General features: G+C 42.7%; 1 protein-coding gene across 15 annotated transcripts in view; it reads right to left on the minus strand.

The window, feature by feature from the left end:
• Positions 1–15,191: 15,191 nt before the first annotated feature.
• Positions 15,192–17,244, minus strand: part of ZNF236 (zinc finger protein 236) — a 121,620-nt gene continuing 119,567 nt past the window's right edge. For 13 of the 15 annotated variants that reach the window (XM_053247167.1, XM_053247155.1, XM_053247156.1 and 10 more), the window contains one exon: positions 15,192–16,856. In XM_053247167.1, the coding sequence (XP_053103142.1) occupies positions 16,732–16,856 (125 nt within the window). In that variant the 3' untranslated portion in view covers positions 15,192–16,731. The remainder of the gene's footprint in view (positions 16,857–17,244) is intronic. The other 2 variants (XM_053247162.1, XR_008306411.1) reach the window with 2 other exon arrangements.

Consider the following 17,244-nt stretch of genomic DNA (forward strand, 5'->3'; position numbering starts at 1 on the left):
CTGGCCATTTGCATAGGCTGGGCTGCAAGGAGGCACACTACAGCCCTGCACGTCTGCTTTTTTGGAAGAGCTCCAGCAGGGTGGGGGCTGGCAGGCAGGCAGTACCTTCCATGCCATTTAAAGTAACACCCCTGCCCTCTGGACCGGATCAAACACCACCTGCTGGTTCCGTGCATGTCCCTGCTGGTTGGGGGAGGGGGTTCAGCTCGTGTTTGAGCTGAACTAGGGCGGGTTTGGTTTAAGGCTGGCTCAATGTCGAGCCCTCAAACCGGGCCTGTTTGATGTCAAGCTGCTTCGAATTTGAACTGGTTGGCACATCCCTATGTAGGTGCATCAAAAGCAAGCTATCAACGGGCAAAATTGGTGACATTGCACGTCATTACTGATCACATGGTACATCTGTTAAGGCATCAGCCTTAGGTTTCAATTTCCCGGCTTTGTGGAGCTTGAGCTAAAATGAGCTTTAACTCTGGTCTTAAACTGGCAGATTTTTTGACTATCTAATTTTTGTGGTTTGTGAAAAGGAAAAGTATCATTACAGTGCTGGCAATACAATACCTTCCCTAATGTCACATTTAGTGTTGATTGTATAATATAATGCAGTGAATTGCATTGTATTTTATATATTTCTAACAGAGTTGTTAGGATATTCTGCATTATAGAGGAGTCTTACAGTGGTGTAGTAGAACCAGTGTGGCAGTGGTTAGAGTGTTGAACTAGGACTGGGACTTTTTTACTCAAATGCATTTTAATGGAAAGTATTCCACATTTGAATAATTAAAAAAAAATGAATGAAAGTATTCCACGTTTGGGGGGTATTGCCAAAACACCACCAGAAATCTCCTAAATCAGAGTTTCTTAACCTTGGGCCCCCAGATGTTGTTGGACTACAACTCCCATCATCCCCAGACATGGCCTTTGTGGCTGAGGATGATGGGAGTTGTAGTCCAACAACATCTGGGGGCCCGAGGTGAAGAAATCCTGTCCTAAATAATTGGGAAATCTGCATCACATAAATTATGCTGATTACATGATGCAAATACATATAATTTCTGTTCCATATTTGATTACCTGATCTCAGAATTTCTGTATATTTCCTACAGTTAAAATTTCAGGCTTTCGGGGAATCAGCAAGAAGCAGAATTCTTGCACATTCTCCTTGGACTGTTGGGCTAATATCACTGAATAAGTAGCTTATGGATATTTGGTGCTCCAAGAGCTGATAGATCTTTTGCATATGTAATCTCTTCTAAGATATGTAAAACATTTTTTCCCTAAGAACTGTATTTAGATTTTTAAAAACTAATTACAAGCATAGGAAGTGACAACATATTGGCTTGTACCCAGAGAAGCAAGAGCAGAGTTCTGCGGATGCAATGGGGATTTCCCATCTCCTCTTCCTATCTGAAAAGGGACTCCGTCAGAACGGTGTAGGCGTTCTGGTCCAATAACATCTGGGGACCCAATGGGATGGAGCATCTGCATAGCATGCAGAAGGTCTCAGGTTCACTCCCTGCATATTCAGGTTGCGCTGGGAGCGAATACTGCCTGCAACAATGGAGAGCCGCTGCCAGTCAGCGTAGACAACACTGAGTTAGATGGGCCAATGGACTGACTCAGTTGAAGGCAGCTTCCTGTGTTCCCTCACTCCACCATTCTACCAGTTGCTCTGATTGCATTTAAAACTAGTTTAAATTAGCATTTGCAGTGCAGGTAGAGGGGCTATTTGAATGAACCTCCGCATGCAATTAGAAAAAGGTCCACTGTGGCCTGGGAAAGGTTGTGTGCATTCACAGTGTGCACACATCCTTACAGCACATCCTGCGTCTGATGGAAGAAATATGATCCAAACTGGCTCAATATCTATATCGAGAGAGACAAACTATGCAAGGGAGAATATAAAGTTTACTTACCAACGGCTAGCAGTTTTAGAGATGAGCTTCAGCATACGGAGAACCACTAGAAACTTCAGATACTGAGTTATCTGAAGAAGGAACACCCAGATGACTCAAGATTCGGAGAGGGAGGAGGCTTGACTTGTTGATGTGCACAAACCCTGGCTGGGATGTGCACGAACCACGTTTTGAGCACATTTTGCAAGTGAGGGCCAGGAGCGTTAAGAAAGAGGAGAGCAGGTCCTTACCTGCTCTCTGCCACCCAATGCAGCTTCCTGCTGGGACAATGCACGTCCCTAGAAGCCCCGCACAGCATCAGCACACACATGCACAGGCAGCCTTTGCGTGGTCAGCAACACCACACAGCACCATGCTGACCACACAAATGGCACCCGTGTAAGCATGGACGTCATGTACATACTGACACCACGTGGGGCTTCTAGGGATGCTCATCACCCCATCAGGAAGCTGCATGGAGCCGTGGAGAGCAGGTAAAGACCTGCTCTCATCTCCGGCAGCTCCCAGTCCCCGCTTCCAAAATGTGCTCGAACATTTTGTTCATGAACAGCTGAAACACAAGTGTACTATTAGCTGTAAGTACATGTTTCTTCATTATTTATTGGGATCAACAATATGTTGGAAACCAATTTCAAGCAATTTGCAATTTTCTTCTTGAGAGTAAAAAAGTATGTGACTCAAGTGTTCTTCACAGTTTAGAGCTGCAGAGGCAGTGAGTGGCTTTTCCTAGCATCTTGTCATTATGAAGCCTGAATGTTCAATTTACCATAACATCAAGACAACGTGTCCTGTCAATATGAAACCTGGCAAAGAGAGTCTACTTCACGAGAGGTATAATCTAGTCAAATTTTAAAAACCCAATGAAGAACAGCTGAGCTACAGAAGTTTCAGAACTGGACGTTGAAGGGCAGGGTCACATGTTTGCAAAGACGTTTTTCTGCCCACACATGAGAGACCTTCAGTTTTCCCTTTTCGATTATGCCACAACTGCAAGGGCTTTACAAAAGGTCTATCATGCACTGGTTCAATGAAACGTATCAAGGTTTCAAAGTCCTTAAAAGGCCAAGCACTTTAGAATGTGCTCCTTGCTGGATTGATACTTCACTGAATCTCCATCTCTGAAGTGGAAAAGAAAAGAAGAGGAAAAAAGCCAGACTGAGAAGCTTGAAGCAAAGGCAGCTGGTAGGTGAATGAGGGCTGCTCTTTGTTTATCTCTCTTGCTGTGAGTTGCTCTGTATGTGTTTTCAGATGTCTTCCATGGCTTAACTGGATTTGCAGCCTGTGAAAGCAACACTGGCCAACTACATTCCAAGGCTGTTGTAAGCCAATGTGCCTCACCTTTATCCTTCCCATAGAGCAGGCCTGCTCAACATATGACCCCCAGTTGTTTTTGGACTACAACTCCCATAATCCCCAGCCACAGTGGCCAATAGCCAGGGATTATGGGAGTTGTAGGCCAACATCTGCAGGAGGGCCCAAGTTGAACAGCCCTGCCGTAGAGCAACAAGGGAAGAACAATGGTGGACTACGTTGCACACCTAGTACATTTCTTCAAACCTAAGTCATAATGGGTGGTATGCAGAGCATTCCAGAGCAAGATGTTTTCTCCTTCCCACCGTCCTCTCTACCCCAGAGCCACCTGAAAAGCCAATCACAAGGGCCAAGTGAACCTTCGCAATGGCATAAGATAAGATGTGCTGAGGATGGCTGTAAGGGAGCAGGGATGCCCTGGAAACTAGGCAGAGACATTTTCAGTGGGCAGAACTTCCATGAGTGGAAGTTGTCTCTGCCCATTTTCTAGAGTTGCCTGTCCCCAACAGCCAACTGCAGCATATCCCATGCTTTGCTGTGGGTCCCTTGACCCTTGAGAGTGGCTTTTTGAGTAGTTCTGGGGACTGTGAGAAAGAGCAAATGGCTTATGCTGACATTGCTCTGGATGCCATCCAAATAATAACAAAAAAGGAATAATATGGGTATAATGATAAAAATTGCTTACCTTACGAGCTTGATTATGTGAAGCTCTTGCAAGCAATACATTACAGTCTAAATGCTAATATATAACATTTATACTGCATTTATAATATATTAGCGGAATAGCTACTTTAAGTTCAGTTCTCTGCACACAATTGAAATAATGTTCTAACCTACCTCACAGGGTTGTTGTGAGGATTAAAATAACTATGTACTCCACTCTGAGCTCCTCAGAGGAAGAGCGGTATATAAGTGTACATAAATAAATAAATAATGGGCTTACTCTCGTTTAACATCATTTGTGCAAACTTTGCATTTGCTCAACTTGTGTGCATCCAACATTACTAGGCTGGCATACCATTGCACAGTATGTCAGCCAGTGCAAACAGTTTTAAGCTAGATGGACCAAATAGTCTGACTAGGTATAAAGCGAACAAGAAACAATAAGATCATAACCATGTTTATTGCACAAACCATAAAGAGTATGCAACAACTTGATCCAGTATAATTTTATAATCTAAAAAGAGATTCTCAATCTAATAAAAAAATAAAACAAAACAGTTGGAAATCACATAATTGAAACTAAATATGTTGCATTAGAGGAATGGTGAAGTCCATTGTGTGGACAGTAACACCGTTCATTAAAAACAAGTCCACACATCCACAACAGTGACCCCAGTTTTGATGATAGTCTTTATCAAATGGAGAACAGTCTTTGAGAAGTGACAGCACTGGTCCAAATGTTTCAAAATCCAATCTTCTAAGAAACATAAAACTCAATTGTTATCTAGATTGTAATCATGTTTCAAATGAGAATACCTTCAAAAAATTCCCAATATAAGGGCACCTTATAACAAATATCATGATTATAAAATATCAAGGAAAAAACTTGTACAAAGCTCACAATGTGTAAAACCATCTATGTTACAAAAGGATATAGTAAAAACAACCAGTCCGCTACAGCATTCCAACCAGGCAAAGAAACAATTCATAATGGACTCTATTACTCTCCACACAATGGACTTCACCATTCCTCTAATGTAACATATTTAGTTTCAATTATGTGGTTTCCAATTGTTTTGTTTTGTTTTTTCTTAGATTGAGAATATCTTTGATTATAAAATTATACTGGATCAAGTTGTTGCGTGCTCTTTATTGCATGGTGGGGAACTTATTGTTTCTCATATTGTATCCTTTATGTTGACATAAGAAGTTCTATAAATCTGAAGACACACTCAACTTCTAATGGAACCAAAATTCAACCTGAGATAATATTTCATAAAGATATACATATGAGGATAATACAATCCATAGTATACAAGTCAATACAGTCTATATCAAATTCACAATGATGACCTCTGTTTCGCTGTTAAACTTTGTCCAGTGGATGACAATCTTAATTAGAAAGCTTCAATGCAACTTGATGACACTGATGGTATTAATCTTCAGGTTGCTTATCTGTAACTGGGAAGGAGATCGGAGAAGGTGAGCTTTGACTCTTTACTATCAAGCCTCTTGCTGGACGGCTGGGAGACTTATAGCTGCCTCCTCCCCACCCTTTGTTTGCTAGCTGGAACAACTTAGACCAGCACAGTCTTGCTGTCTGACTGGGAACCTCCCTTCCCTCAACCGCCTGACCTTTACCACCTGTAGGCACTGACTGATTACACCAGCCCTGCCCAGAGTCCTTCGTGAGAGGAAGGACTCTGGGGAGGCTTTTTAAGGAAGGGGGCTGCGGCAGGCAGTGGGGCTAGCCTGCAGGTGGCCGCCACAGCCAGCCGACCTTTGGTGCCAGCCTTCGGGTAGGACTGAGGGTCAGAGTACACTATATTCAGTTTGGCTGCTTAAGGAGTTGTAGCAGTAGGTGTGCCAGTTTTGTTATTGAGATTGGGTTGAAGAAGTTGTAATGTGTTTGGGTTTGTCTGGAGAAGGGGAGACAGAGGGTGCCTTCGTTGATTGTGAGGCAGCTATTCCAGTGGTAGGGAATAGAAGTAACATTGGTAATCAGAAATTTAATAGCTGTCTACCTCTCCAGCTGTCCTGCCAGTTCTGTGACTTTAGGGAGCACTGCCAACAACCCACATAGCCTTACCTTGCTCCTTTGCAATGCCAGGTCGGTCAAAATAAAGCTGAACTCATCCATGAATTGATTATGAAGGGACCGACCTGGTGTGCATCACCGAGACTTGGTTGGGGGAGGCTAGTGGCCCAGTATGGTCCCAGCTTCTCCCTCCAGGGTATTCTGTACAGGAGCAGATGAGGGGATGTGAGCAGGGAGGTGGAGTGGCTGTGGTCCTTAAGGATAACATGTCCCTTACCAGGGTCCCTGTTAGGGTATCAGACCATATTGAATGTGTGTACTTAAGTTTGGGGACCAGGGATAGATTGGGACTTCTGTTGGTGCCCAACAGAATGCGTTACTGAGCACACGGTCTTGGTCGTAGAACTCACGTTGGAGTCTCCCAGACCTTTGGTGCCGGGGAACTTCAATGTTCATTTTGGGACCAATTTGTCCAGGGTGGTTCAGGAGTTCATAGTGGCCATGACAACTATGGGCCTATCCCAAGCGGTCTCTGGATCGACGGACACTGCAAGTCACACACTTGATTGGGTCTTTTACTGTGATCAGGGTGGTGTTCCATGGGTGGGGACTCCTATGATCTCCCCATTTTCATGGATGGACCACCATCTGGTTAAGGTTAGGCTTACAACTACTTTCCACCTCTGCAGAGGCAAGGAGCCTATTAGAATGGTCCACCTGAAGAGGTTATTGGACCCAAAAGGATTCCAAGAAGCCTTGGAGAGATTTAATGTTGGCCTTGCCAGTGATCCTGTTGATAACCTGGTGGAGAACTGGAAAAATATGCTCACCAGGGCAGAAGACATCAAAACTACTTCACTTCAAACCACTTCAAAACTGGCTCCTTGGTATATGGAAGATCTACGGGGGAAGAAGCCGCAAGGTAGGCGACTGGAGCACAAGTGGAGAAAGACTCGACTCGAATCTGACAGATTACAACATAAAGCACATTTAAAGATCTATGCTCAGGCAATACGTGCGGCAAAGAAGCAGTTCTTTTCTGCCCGTATTGCCTCTGAGAGTTCACGCCCAGCAGAGTTGTTCAGGTTTGTGAGGGGGCTAGTATGCGCTCCCACTTCCTTGAATCAGAATTTGGAGCCATCAGTTACCCACTGTGATGTGTTTAAAGAATTTTTCTTTAAGAATTTAAAATCTCTCGAATTTGGGCCAACTTAGATGGAGACTCCACAACTAGGTGGCCAGATTTGGCTTTTAAAAAGCCAAGTTCTGGCTTACGGCCCATTTAACCCACGAGTATACCCCTTAGGTTCTGGCAACCCTGCTCCACAATTAATTCGATGTCTGAATTGGAGGTGTCCAGCAACTTTGTGACTCCTGAGGATGTGGACAAGCTGCTTGAAACAGTGATGCCTGCACTTGTTCGCTTGACCCTTAACCAACATGGCTTGTTCGATCTAGCAGGGAAGCTGTTGTAGGTGGCCTGGTAGAAATCAATCTAGCAGGGAGGCTGTTGTAGGAGGCCTGGTAGAAATCATAAATGCTTCTCTGAGGGAGGGCAGGATGCCTCCTTGTCTTAAGGAGAAAATTATTAGACCTCTTCTAAAGAAGCTTGCATTAGATCCTTCAGAGTTGAGCAACTATAGGCCTCTCTCCAACCTCCCATGGCTGGGCAATGTAATTGAGAGGGTGGTGGCTTCTCAGCTCCAGGCAGTCTTGGAGGAAACGGATTATCTAGACCCATTTCAAACTGGCTTTCGGGTGAGCTATGGGGTGGAGACTGCCTTGGTTGGCTTGGTGGATGATCTCCAACTGGGAATTGACAGAGGAAGTGCGACTATTGGTCCTTTTGTACCTCTTGGTGGCTTTCGATACAATCGACCATAGTATCCTTCTGGAGCATCTGAGAATGTTGGGGGTGGGAGGCACTGTTCTACAGTGGTTCCGCTCCTACCTCTCGGAAAGATCCCAGATGGTGTTTCTTGGAGACTGTTTCTCTTCGAAATCTGAGCTTACATATGGCGTCTCTCAAGGCTCCATACTCTCTCTCCAATGCTATTTAACATCTACATGAAACTGCTGGGAGAGATAATCAGGGGATTGGAGCGGGGTGTTATCAGTATGCTGACACTCAGATCTACTTCTCCATGTAAATTTCTTCAGGAGATGGCATAACCTCCCTAAATGCCAGGAAGCAGTAATGGGCTGGATGAGGGAGAATAAACTGAAGCTGAATCCAGATAAGACGGAGGTACTTATTGTGTGGGGTCAGAACTCCAGAGATGATTTTGATCTGCCTGTTCTAGATGGGGTCACACTTCCCAAAAGGAACAGGTTTGCAGTCTGGAAGTACTTCTGGATCCACACCTCTCCCTGGTATCTCACATTGAGGCGGTGGCCGGAGGGGCTTTCCATCAGCTTCAGCTGATATGCCAGCTGCGCCCGTTTCTTGAGATGAATGACCTCAAAACAGTGGTTCATATGTCTGCAACCTCAAGACTTGACTTCTGAGATGCTCTCTATGTGGGACTGCTTTTGTACGTAGTCTGGAAGCCTCAGTTGATACAGAATGCAGCGGCCAGGTTGGTCTCTGGGTCATCTTGTAGAGACCACATCACTCCCTTGCTGATAAAGCTACACAAGCTACCAATAGGTTTCCGAGCAAAGTACAAAGTGCTAGTTATAACTTATAAAGCCCTAAACGGCGTAGGCCCTGGGTATTTAAGAGAACGTCTTCTTCATTATGAGCCCCATTGCCCATTGAGGTCATATGGAGAGATTCGTCTCCAGTTACCGCCAGCTCGGTTTAATTTTTAATAAGTTTCATTCTGCAGTCAAAATCTGTACATGACATCCCATAGTGTCTGGTTGAAAGGCTTTGAGAGCTTTGAATATCGCTAAAAGCTCCAAGTAGTTTATCATCGGGTCCACTGACCATTTAAACAAAGATCCTTGAGATGAGCACCCCATCCCCTTTCCAGTGCATTTGTGACAATGTAGCCATGCGGATCTGGTCTGACAAAGGATGTGGATTGCAGAATCTGGATCTGAGAACCCACCAAGCAAGCGTTTTTCGAATAGTAAGAGGAATAAGAAGCATCTTGGACTAGTGATCCCATTGAAGTTGGAAGACATCTAGGGACCACCTTTATAGAGAGCACATGCATAATTGGGCTGTAGGCAGAACTGCTGTTGTGGATGCCATGAGACCTAACATATGCTGATTCCTTTTCGCAGGGTGGCAAGCCACCTTCCAAAGGATGGAACTGAGATCTGTGATGTTGTCGTTGTAGTAGCCCAAGCTCGGCTTTGTTGAAATAGAAGACAATGCCTAGAAATTTTATATGATGGTTGAGTAGCAATTGAGACTTTTTGTAGTTTGTCCTGAGACCCAATCAGTTCAGTAGGACATGGTCCTTTGGAGGTATATTTGAAGAATGGACAGGTGTGGGGCTGCTAAGAGCCAATCATCTAGGAAATGGAAAATCTGTATGCCTCTTTCTTGTAGGCATCGTACAACAGCTGCCATGCATTTCATGCACACCATCTGGACAGAAGAAAGCCCAAATGGAACCTCCATCTTTCTTTGGAATTGTGAAGTAAGGAAAATGGTTGATGGCCTATAATGGGTTCTATTGCTCCCTTCTGTAGTAACAAATCTATCTCTTTGCACAGCATAGCATCTAGATGTGTGATTCAGCATCTGGACGTGTGATTCTCCCCCCCCCTCCACAAAAAAGAAGCAACTATGGTAAGATATGACAGACACATAAAATTATAAATGGTGTAGAAAAAGCAGAGAGAAGGAAATACTGACTTCGATATTCCCACAGTAAAACCGACTGATAGCAGTTTCAAGGCAGACAAAAGGATCTTTTCACATGTCGTCAACTAACTGAATTCACTATCAGAAGATGCAATGACGACTACCGGGTTAGATGAATTGAGCAAAGGTCTATTAGTGGCTATTAGCCAAGACAGCGAAATGGAACTTCATGTACATGTATAGCAGTGAACATCACATGCTGGGTACAAACGAAGAGAGATCTTTAAACCTTTTTATTTATTTATTAGACTTTTATCTCACCTCACTCAGATGGCTCTAGGCGGTCAACAAATATAAAAAACAATTAAAAAAAGCAAATACCTGTTTGGCCCTGCCTTCCAGTGCCGTGTATAATTTCTAAAAGTGCTGGATTCATGGGTAAAGCCATAGTTTAATTCTGTAAAGAAGCAGTCTTTTGAATTTTTTATTTTTTTTTAAAGAAGTCTTTGGCTGTTCCTTCAGTTGAAGACAAAGAACAGTTGCCACCTTGGTCACTTGCTCTGAGAATGAACGTAGGTCCTCCAAAGGTAAGGGAGATTTTGAGTCTTCTACCCAGTCTTCTGGGGTGGATCCAGAAGCTACATCAAGAGTACTCAAGATTGCAGAGTCAGCATCTGAGTCAGAGTCAGATTCAGTAGACTGTAGTAGTTGTTCTGAAGGCTGAGGGGTTATGTTGTTCTGAAGTTTGAGATGTTGGCTGCACCATCTCTGCCTTGGAATGGATGGTGGCAGTATAGGCAGGACTGATGTCGAGGTTGGTATGCCTGGAAGAGAGTGATGTAGATCACAAGGTTGTTCAGGGTTGTGGTGGCTCCGTCTAAGCTGTGAAGGGGATCAAGATCTCCTAAGGCAAGAATTATGATGCCATATCTGAGACCTGGACTAGCTGTGGTAGTGAGGTAGTCGGGATCGAGATCTGGAATGGCATCTATGGCCATAATAAGAGACCCATTCTCTATGGTGAGAACTGTGGGAGCGTTGTATGTTGTCTGCATACCAGTTCCTGTGAAGCTCTTCTCTGTCATTGGGACTATATTGATCGTTAGAGAAATAGCTGTATCTGTCCTGAATGTAAGGGGAAGATGAGTACTGCTTCCTTCAGTATCTATCTATATTTGTGCTCCTTTGAAGTGAGCGGTGATATCCATCCTGCTCGGGAGGGGGCATGAACTCTCTCGATCCCAAGTGAGCTGAAATGTCTGAGTCTCCCCCACAATCTTGGAAAAGCATGTGGCATAACTGGGTGACTGGGTGCTTCTTCTTCTTTGATCTTCTTTGGTCTATGTGACTGCTGAGTTGGGGGTGGGAGTACAATGGAATCGCTCCTCTCACCAGTCCTCAAGGCGGGCCCAAGGTTGATGGCACTAGTTATCCTGAGGTCAGCGGGTCCACAGGCGTTGCAGGACTCATCGGCAGCGCTGAGGTGAGAGAGGCTAAGTTGGCACTCTGATGCCTTGTAGTCAGCGAGTCTGCCATCTTAGCAGGGGCTAAACTTAATGGGTGGTCTGATGATGTCGTGCTAACTGACTCCATCTTTACTGAGGCTGACAGAGCTCTCTCCCACAGCACTGACTGAAGTTGTGAGGTTCTGTTGCAACATATTTGGCACGTACATTTCCGGCAGTGGATGCACAAATGCACCAAGAGCAATTCCCCCAAACACAGAAGGCAAAGGTGATGGCCGTCCGATGAGGGAAACTTTGCTTGACAAGCAGAATGTTTGAACATGGCCTTACTGGCCATTACAAATACCACCAGTGTCATCAAGTTGCCATGAAACTTTCTAATTCCTCTAAGATTGTCATACACCTGGCAAAGTTTAACAATGAAACAGAGATCACTGGGTCACCATTGTGAATTTGATATAGATTATATTGACTTTTATACTATGAATTGTATTACCCTCACAAGTGTATCTTTATGAAATATTGTCTCTGTTTGAATGTTGGTTCTATTAGAAGTTGAGTGTGCCTTCAGATTTACAGAACCTCTTATGTCAACATAGAGGACACTCATATCAGCAGTGTTTGTTATACATTAATATATAAGGGGGAATCTCATTGCTACTCGTGTGTTTGATATAGAGATCCCAGTACACATTGTTCATCCCTGACTAGGTAAATGGCAGCTCCCTATGTTCCTATGTGTTTGCACTAAGGTAAGTTGTATTATGCTGCCTAGACCCTTACCCTGCATGACTGATGAAGATAGCTGGAGGGTGGCTGACTTATTGGGTCAGGGGGCTGTTGAATACTTCTTTGGTGGGGTCTTGGTTCTATTGGGCATAAAAGCAGGCAGTGATCCGTCCCTTGCTGAAAAAGCCCTCCCTTGACCCAGAGATTCTTCACAGCTAATTGGCCAATCTTCAATTTGCCATTCTTGGACAAACTGATTATCACAATTCCTTTCAATCTGGTTATACAGAACGGTTCTGAGTGGGTTTAGGCTCCCCATGAAAAAGCAGGTTTCCAGCTGGGGAGTTCTCCTGGACCAGCATTACACCTAGATGCTCACATGTTGGCCTTGGTCAGTAGGGAGGGGTCTTTGTCCAGCTTGGGTTAGTGTGCCAGCCACCCATTTCTGTTATCTATGCCCTCATTACTTCTCAATTGGATTACTGTAATATACTCTATATGTGGTTGTCCTTGAAGGCTCATCAGAAATTCATTTGGTCCAAATAGTAGCTGTGAGGGTCTTGACCAACAAGGCCCCAGAACATATTACACCAGTCATTATTCAACAACATTGTTTACCAGTTTGTTTACAGGTACAATTCAAGGTCCTGGTGTTGACTTTTAAAGGCTCTAAATGGTTTGTGATGGAAGTACTTCAGGGGCCCTCTAGTTTCGCAGGAATCTGTTAATTCCATGGGGACATCATGAGAGGCCCTCTTCCCAGTACCTGGGAGGTCTACTTGGTGCCATGTGAGAGGGGGCCTTTTTGGTGGCTATCCCTATGTTATGAAATTCCCTTCCCAGAGGTCCCCTTCCTTGAGGATGTTCCATCAGTTGACCAAACAAAACAAACAAACAAAAAACACAAATTTGTTTCATCTGGCCTTTTTACAATTTGAGGTTGAGGGAAGCTTTTGATGGCCAAAAAAGCTAGCAGTGGAAGCCATCTTGTGTCTGAATGCTCACATAAAGAAGGGAGTCCTAAGATCCTGCCTCAGAGCCACTATTGAATGTGTGGCACTCATACATGACATGGTGCCAGAACTGATGCTGTTCACAGACTGAAACACACAAGCACAAGGCTAGAAACAAGAGTGCTGAGAATTATCTGTTTTCCACACATTCTCCCTATATATACAGGAGGATTACCAGGAGAGGATACAAAGTTATGGAGTTGCAAAGCACCCCAACCCCATCCTCTACTGGAAATCATGCTGAAAATGGAAGAAGATAAGGATAGCAGCTTTCTCTCAACAGTAAGTAATCACAACCAGCAGCCACTTATTGGAAGAAGTGCTATAAAGTCATAGGCGATCATGTCCAGGTAGGCTCAAACACTGCTTCTAAAGAAGCCAACGTGAGGGGAAGATGAAGAGGTGGCACACCAAACACATCAATGAAAACAAAATTCCTCCTCTCACTGTTGTGTTCAGTTCTTCATCCAGTTTAGCTCCTAGAAAATCCAAAGTTCCTCAATTTTGCAATAAAATAAATAAAATGTCATCTCCTGACAAAGTATGACATCAAGATAGAAAAGGAATGTATTTATTTATGTGCTAGACTTGTGGTGTGCAAACTCTGCTCTTAAAAGGAGGAGGAAGAAAGCCATCTCGCTAGGTAGTACTCTTCATAATTCAGCAGAATGCTGTGTGCAAGCACAGGACAACTCTGTGGGACTCCACGGAGAACATGAGAAGCAAGCAAATGCTGAATCATCACATAAAACTTTAAATCAAGAGCTTGACTTCAAATCAACCTCTTCTGCTTTTATGTGCAAAATTAATTTTATTAAGACTGTCTGATTTGGAATGCAAAATCATTGTTGCAAGTAGGGATGTGCACCAAACATGATTCGGAATCCAAGCTGCACCACATCCCTTTAAAACAGGGGGCTTACACATCCCCTTAACACAGAGAGCAGGTCCATTTCCTTAAGCATGGAACTCCCCACAGCTATCAGTGAGCACCGGCGGCGTTCTCCCCCAGCTGCCTCTGCATGACATTGGCATGCATTTGGCCTCTGCTCATGCACAGCAGCCATTTGCATGATCAGCATGGTTTGAGAGAGAGAAAGAGAGACACAGGAGTTCCAATTCCAGCCTGACCTTCAGTGTCCCAGCATGAGACCGGGCCCTGGGGAGCAGACACACAGCTGATTAATGGCAAAGAAACTGGTGACTGCTTGTCCTGGTGAGATGGGCTGCAATTCCCCCATACTGGGACCACGCATACCTGCCTAGCCTGTACAGACCATGTCACTCTTCTTGCCCTCACTCCAGTGCAAACTGAAAGCAGGGGGGAGAAACCATAAATGGGCAGGGAAGAGGCGGCACCTGATACTGGCCTTCTGTTCAGGGCCTCTTTGGTAAAGTTCAGGCCAGACCCTTGAAATATGGCTCTGAGCACTCTGACCCTCCAAGAGGGAAGAAGATATTTGTTGGGGGTTGAATGCAGCACTAGGGTTGGTTTGACACAGGCTGAACAGAGCCTGGATTTTCCTTTTTATTGCCTGGTAGGCAATAAAAGGTGGGGGGAAAGAATTTAAAAACCAAACAAACAGAAACTGCTGTAGCCAGTCCCAAGGGCCAGGAAGTGAACCTGCATCCATTCCCAAATGACGAAGGAAAAGAATGCCTATGGAGAGGATGGCCTATGTCTGAATGTTCTTCTTCAAACTTACTTGCCTCCTAGTGGATGAAGTGCATCTGAGGTTCTGGACCACTGGATGAAGACAAGTAAAAATAATGGAGGATGCTGCAAATCAAAATGTGGATTCCACATTTTGCATGATGTCATTTTACCCAGAAGAATTCTGTTTTAATACTGACCTGGTTTCTTCCACTGAAAAAGGACCAAAATAACATCTGGCACAAAGTAATGTGTAAATATTTTAAACTACACCGAAAAAGGTTCTTCAACATGATTGAAACTTACAAGTGGTCCTTTAAAAAAAAAAAAGGCCCTAGAATGCTATGGTCTGCTGTGCAGAGAGGATTTGGTGCACCATAGTGCACTACGGTGAGCCATGGTGTAATGAAAGTGAGGTAAACACGCCAAGGACATAGCACCAATACAGGAAGTTAGGATGGTGGGACTGAACTGGTGCAGCTGTACCATGTAAACTAGGTATGATGATAGTAAGCCTATGCAAATACTCCAGACCAGGCACTTTATTATACCTACTCAGCTACACTACTCTAACAATGTTTCCCTATCAATCAAAGGAATGTCCATTAAACCTTCTGAAAAAGAACATATCGGACACAAAACAGTTTTGAAAAAAATTAATATTATTTAACATATATCTGACTTAAATATTTCCACATAACAAAAGTGTTATTTTCAAGTCACCAGCTATAATACTTATATACATATGTCCAGAGTTAACAAAAGAATTATGAGATGTCCTATCAAAAGCAGTAATTTTTCCCCTTGAGGAAATAGAAAGTACCGGTCTTATAATACACAAAATGTAAATTATATATACAGATAGTTTCTTTCTGGAACCAAGAGCAAATAAAAAGCAATTATTTTTCAGAAAGGTAAAATTCACGTCTACATTACAATAAAATGAATCAATACTGATTTTGAAGTGCATCTAAAGTTGAAAACTTTATGAACACTTCTTGAAACTGGAATTATTATTTACAAAATATACCCATCAGCCACATAGAGGCTTAAATATCTGTATATATACATACATACACATATATATAACATATAAATAAATTCCAAAAAAAAAAGTAAAATTAAGCAAGATCTTTCTGTCTTTGGAATGTCTAAAACAGAACATATGCTTTATTCCAGTGTTTCTTCTGATATGATTATACTTTTTCTGAGTAAATTTGACTTTTCAGAGATGTACTGAAAAGTCTAGGTAGTTTTAAAAATTAAAAAAAAAGCTCTCAGGACAAATGGCTTGAAAAAAGTAGGCATTTATGCACTTGGGGCAGTCTGTGGAAACCAGTCTGTATTACCTATAACCTGCACTGCAACTCACATGGTCTGATAGAGACAATGTAGAGTTGTATATGTTCTACCACCTTTAACATATGGCTTGTGTTTTTCATAACTATCCAGCTAAGGTTTCTCTGACATAGACCTACAAATAAAATGTATGCGTTTGTTACTCAGTTTATGGAGACTCTGCTGTTACTTTGGGATTTATTTATTTTTTGAACTATTATTGCTGAATCTGTAGCTGAACAAGCAGAATTTGAGAAATTAATAATGGGTAACATGAAATAAAGTTAATATGGTCCATTGTGTTCTGACATGTCAGCAACACCAGCACCACAACATATTGCCAATTAATGGACTAAAAGAATACCAGACATTTAATGTCTGCACTGTGGCATGAATTCTCTAGTACATGCATCTAATTTAGTGATATTTTTCTTCCAACCACAATGAATCTTAAATAGTCAAGACATCCTTATGACTGGAAGAATGCCCGTATGGCCTACCTTCTAACCAGCCTTCACTGATACTAAGGTACAATGTTTTTTTTAAACTGAATACATTTATGGTGGATTGAAAAGATGAACAAGTTCCATGTACCTGAGATCACTGATTGTAGACAATATAGCAAAGTTTATCTGATGTTTTTCCAATATCCTACAAGTTTACAAAAGACAATAATTCTTTAGATATTTTGTAAATATTTAAAAAGCTATATTATCTTATTTTCAACACGTGACGTTTTCATAGTAAAAATCCACAAATGATTATTTTTAGAAAAATTCTAGTCCTGAAACATTTCAAGCTTTTTAAAAAAAATTTAATTTTAAGCTTTCACCTTATCTGTTATCAAAAAATATTGGTTATACTCTGCCACTCATTTGAAGATTCTTGAACAACTTCTTCCAAGTTCAGAGCACGATTAATGTCTTCACCTTCCTGTCCTTGATGACTGGTGGATTCTTGTACTGTGCCTGCCATAAATGTGCAAGAGAAACAATGCTAAGAGGGATCGCACAAGATCTACTATAAATACAAGGGAATTCGATACAAAAAGCTACTTTACTAAATTACACAATGAGAAATTCAATTTTTAACTGGAAAAGAAGATGGAAGCCAGTAAAAATTTATGTATTATTTACCTACAAATGTGTATTCCTGTTCAACACAATAATTATGATGCAATGTACTCAAAAGTGATTTTGCTTTTGGGATCTCCATTCATTTCTACAAAGAGAGCAGCTCTACCTATGTTAAGGAATGTGCATGCTTAAACCCCTCTATCCATTTAAATTAATGGAACGGCCATTGAGGGAAATCGAGTTCCATATGTTCATTAGTGCCATTAAAAGTCACTGGATC

The sequence above is a fragment of the Hemicordylus capensis genome, chromosome 4, assembly GCF_027244095.1.
Source record: "Hemicordylus capensis ecotype Gifberg chromosome 4, rHemCap1.1.pri, whole genome shotgun sequence".
Taxonomy (NCBI): domain Eukaryota; kingdom Metazoa; phylum Chordata; class Lepidosauria; order Squamata; family Cordylidae; genus Hemicordylus; species Hemicordylus capensis.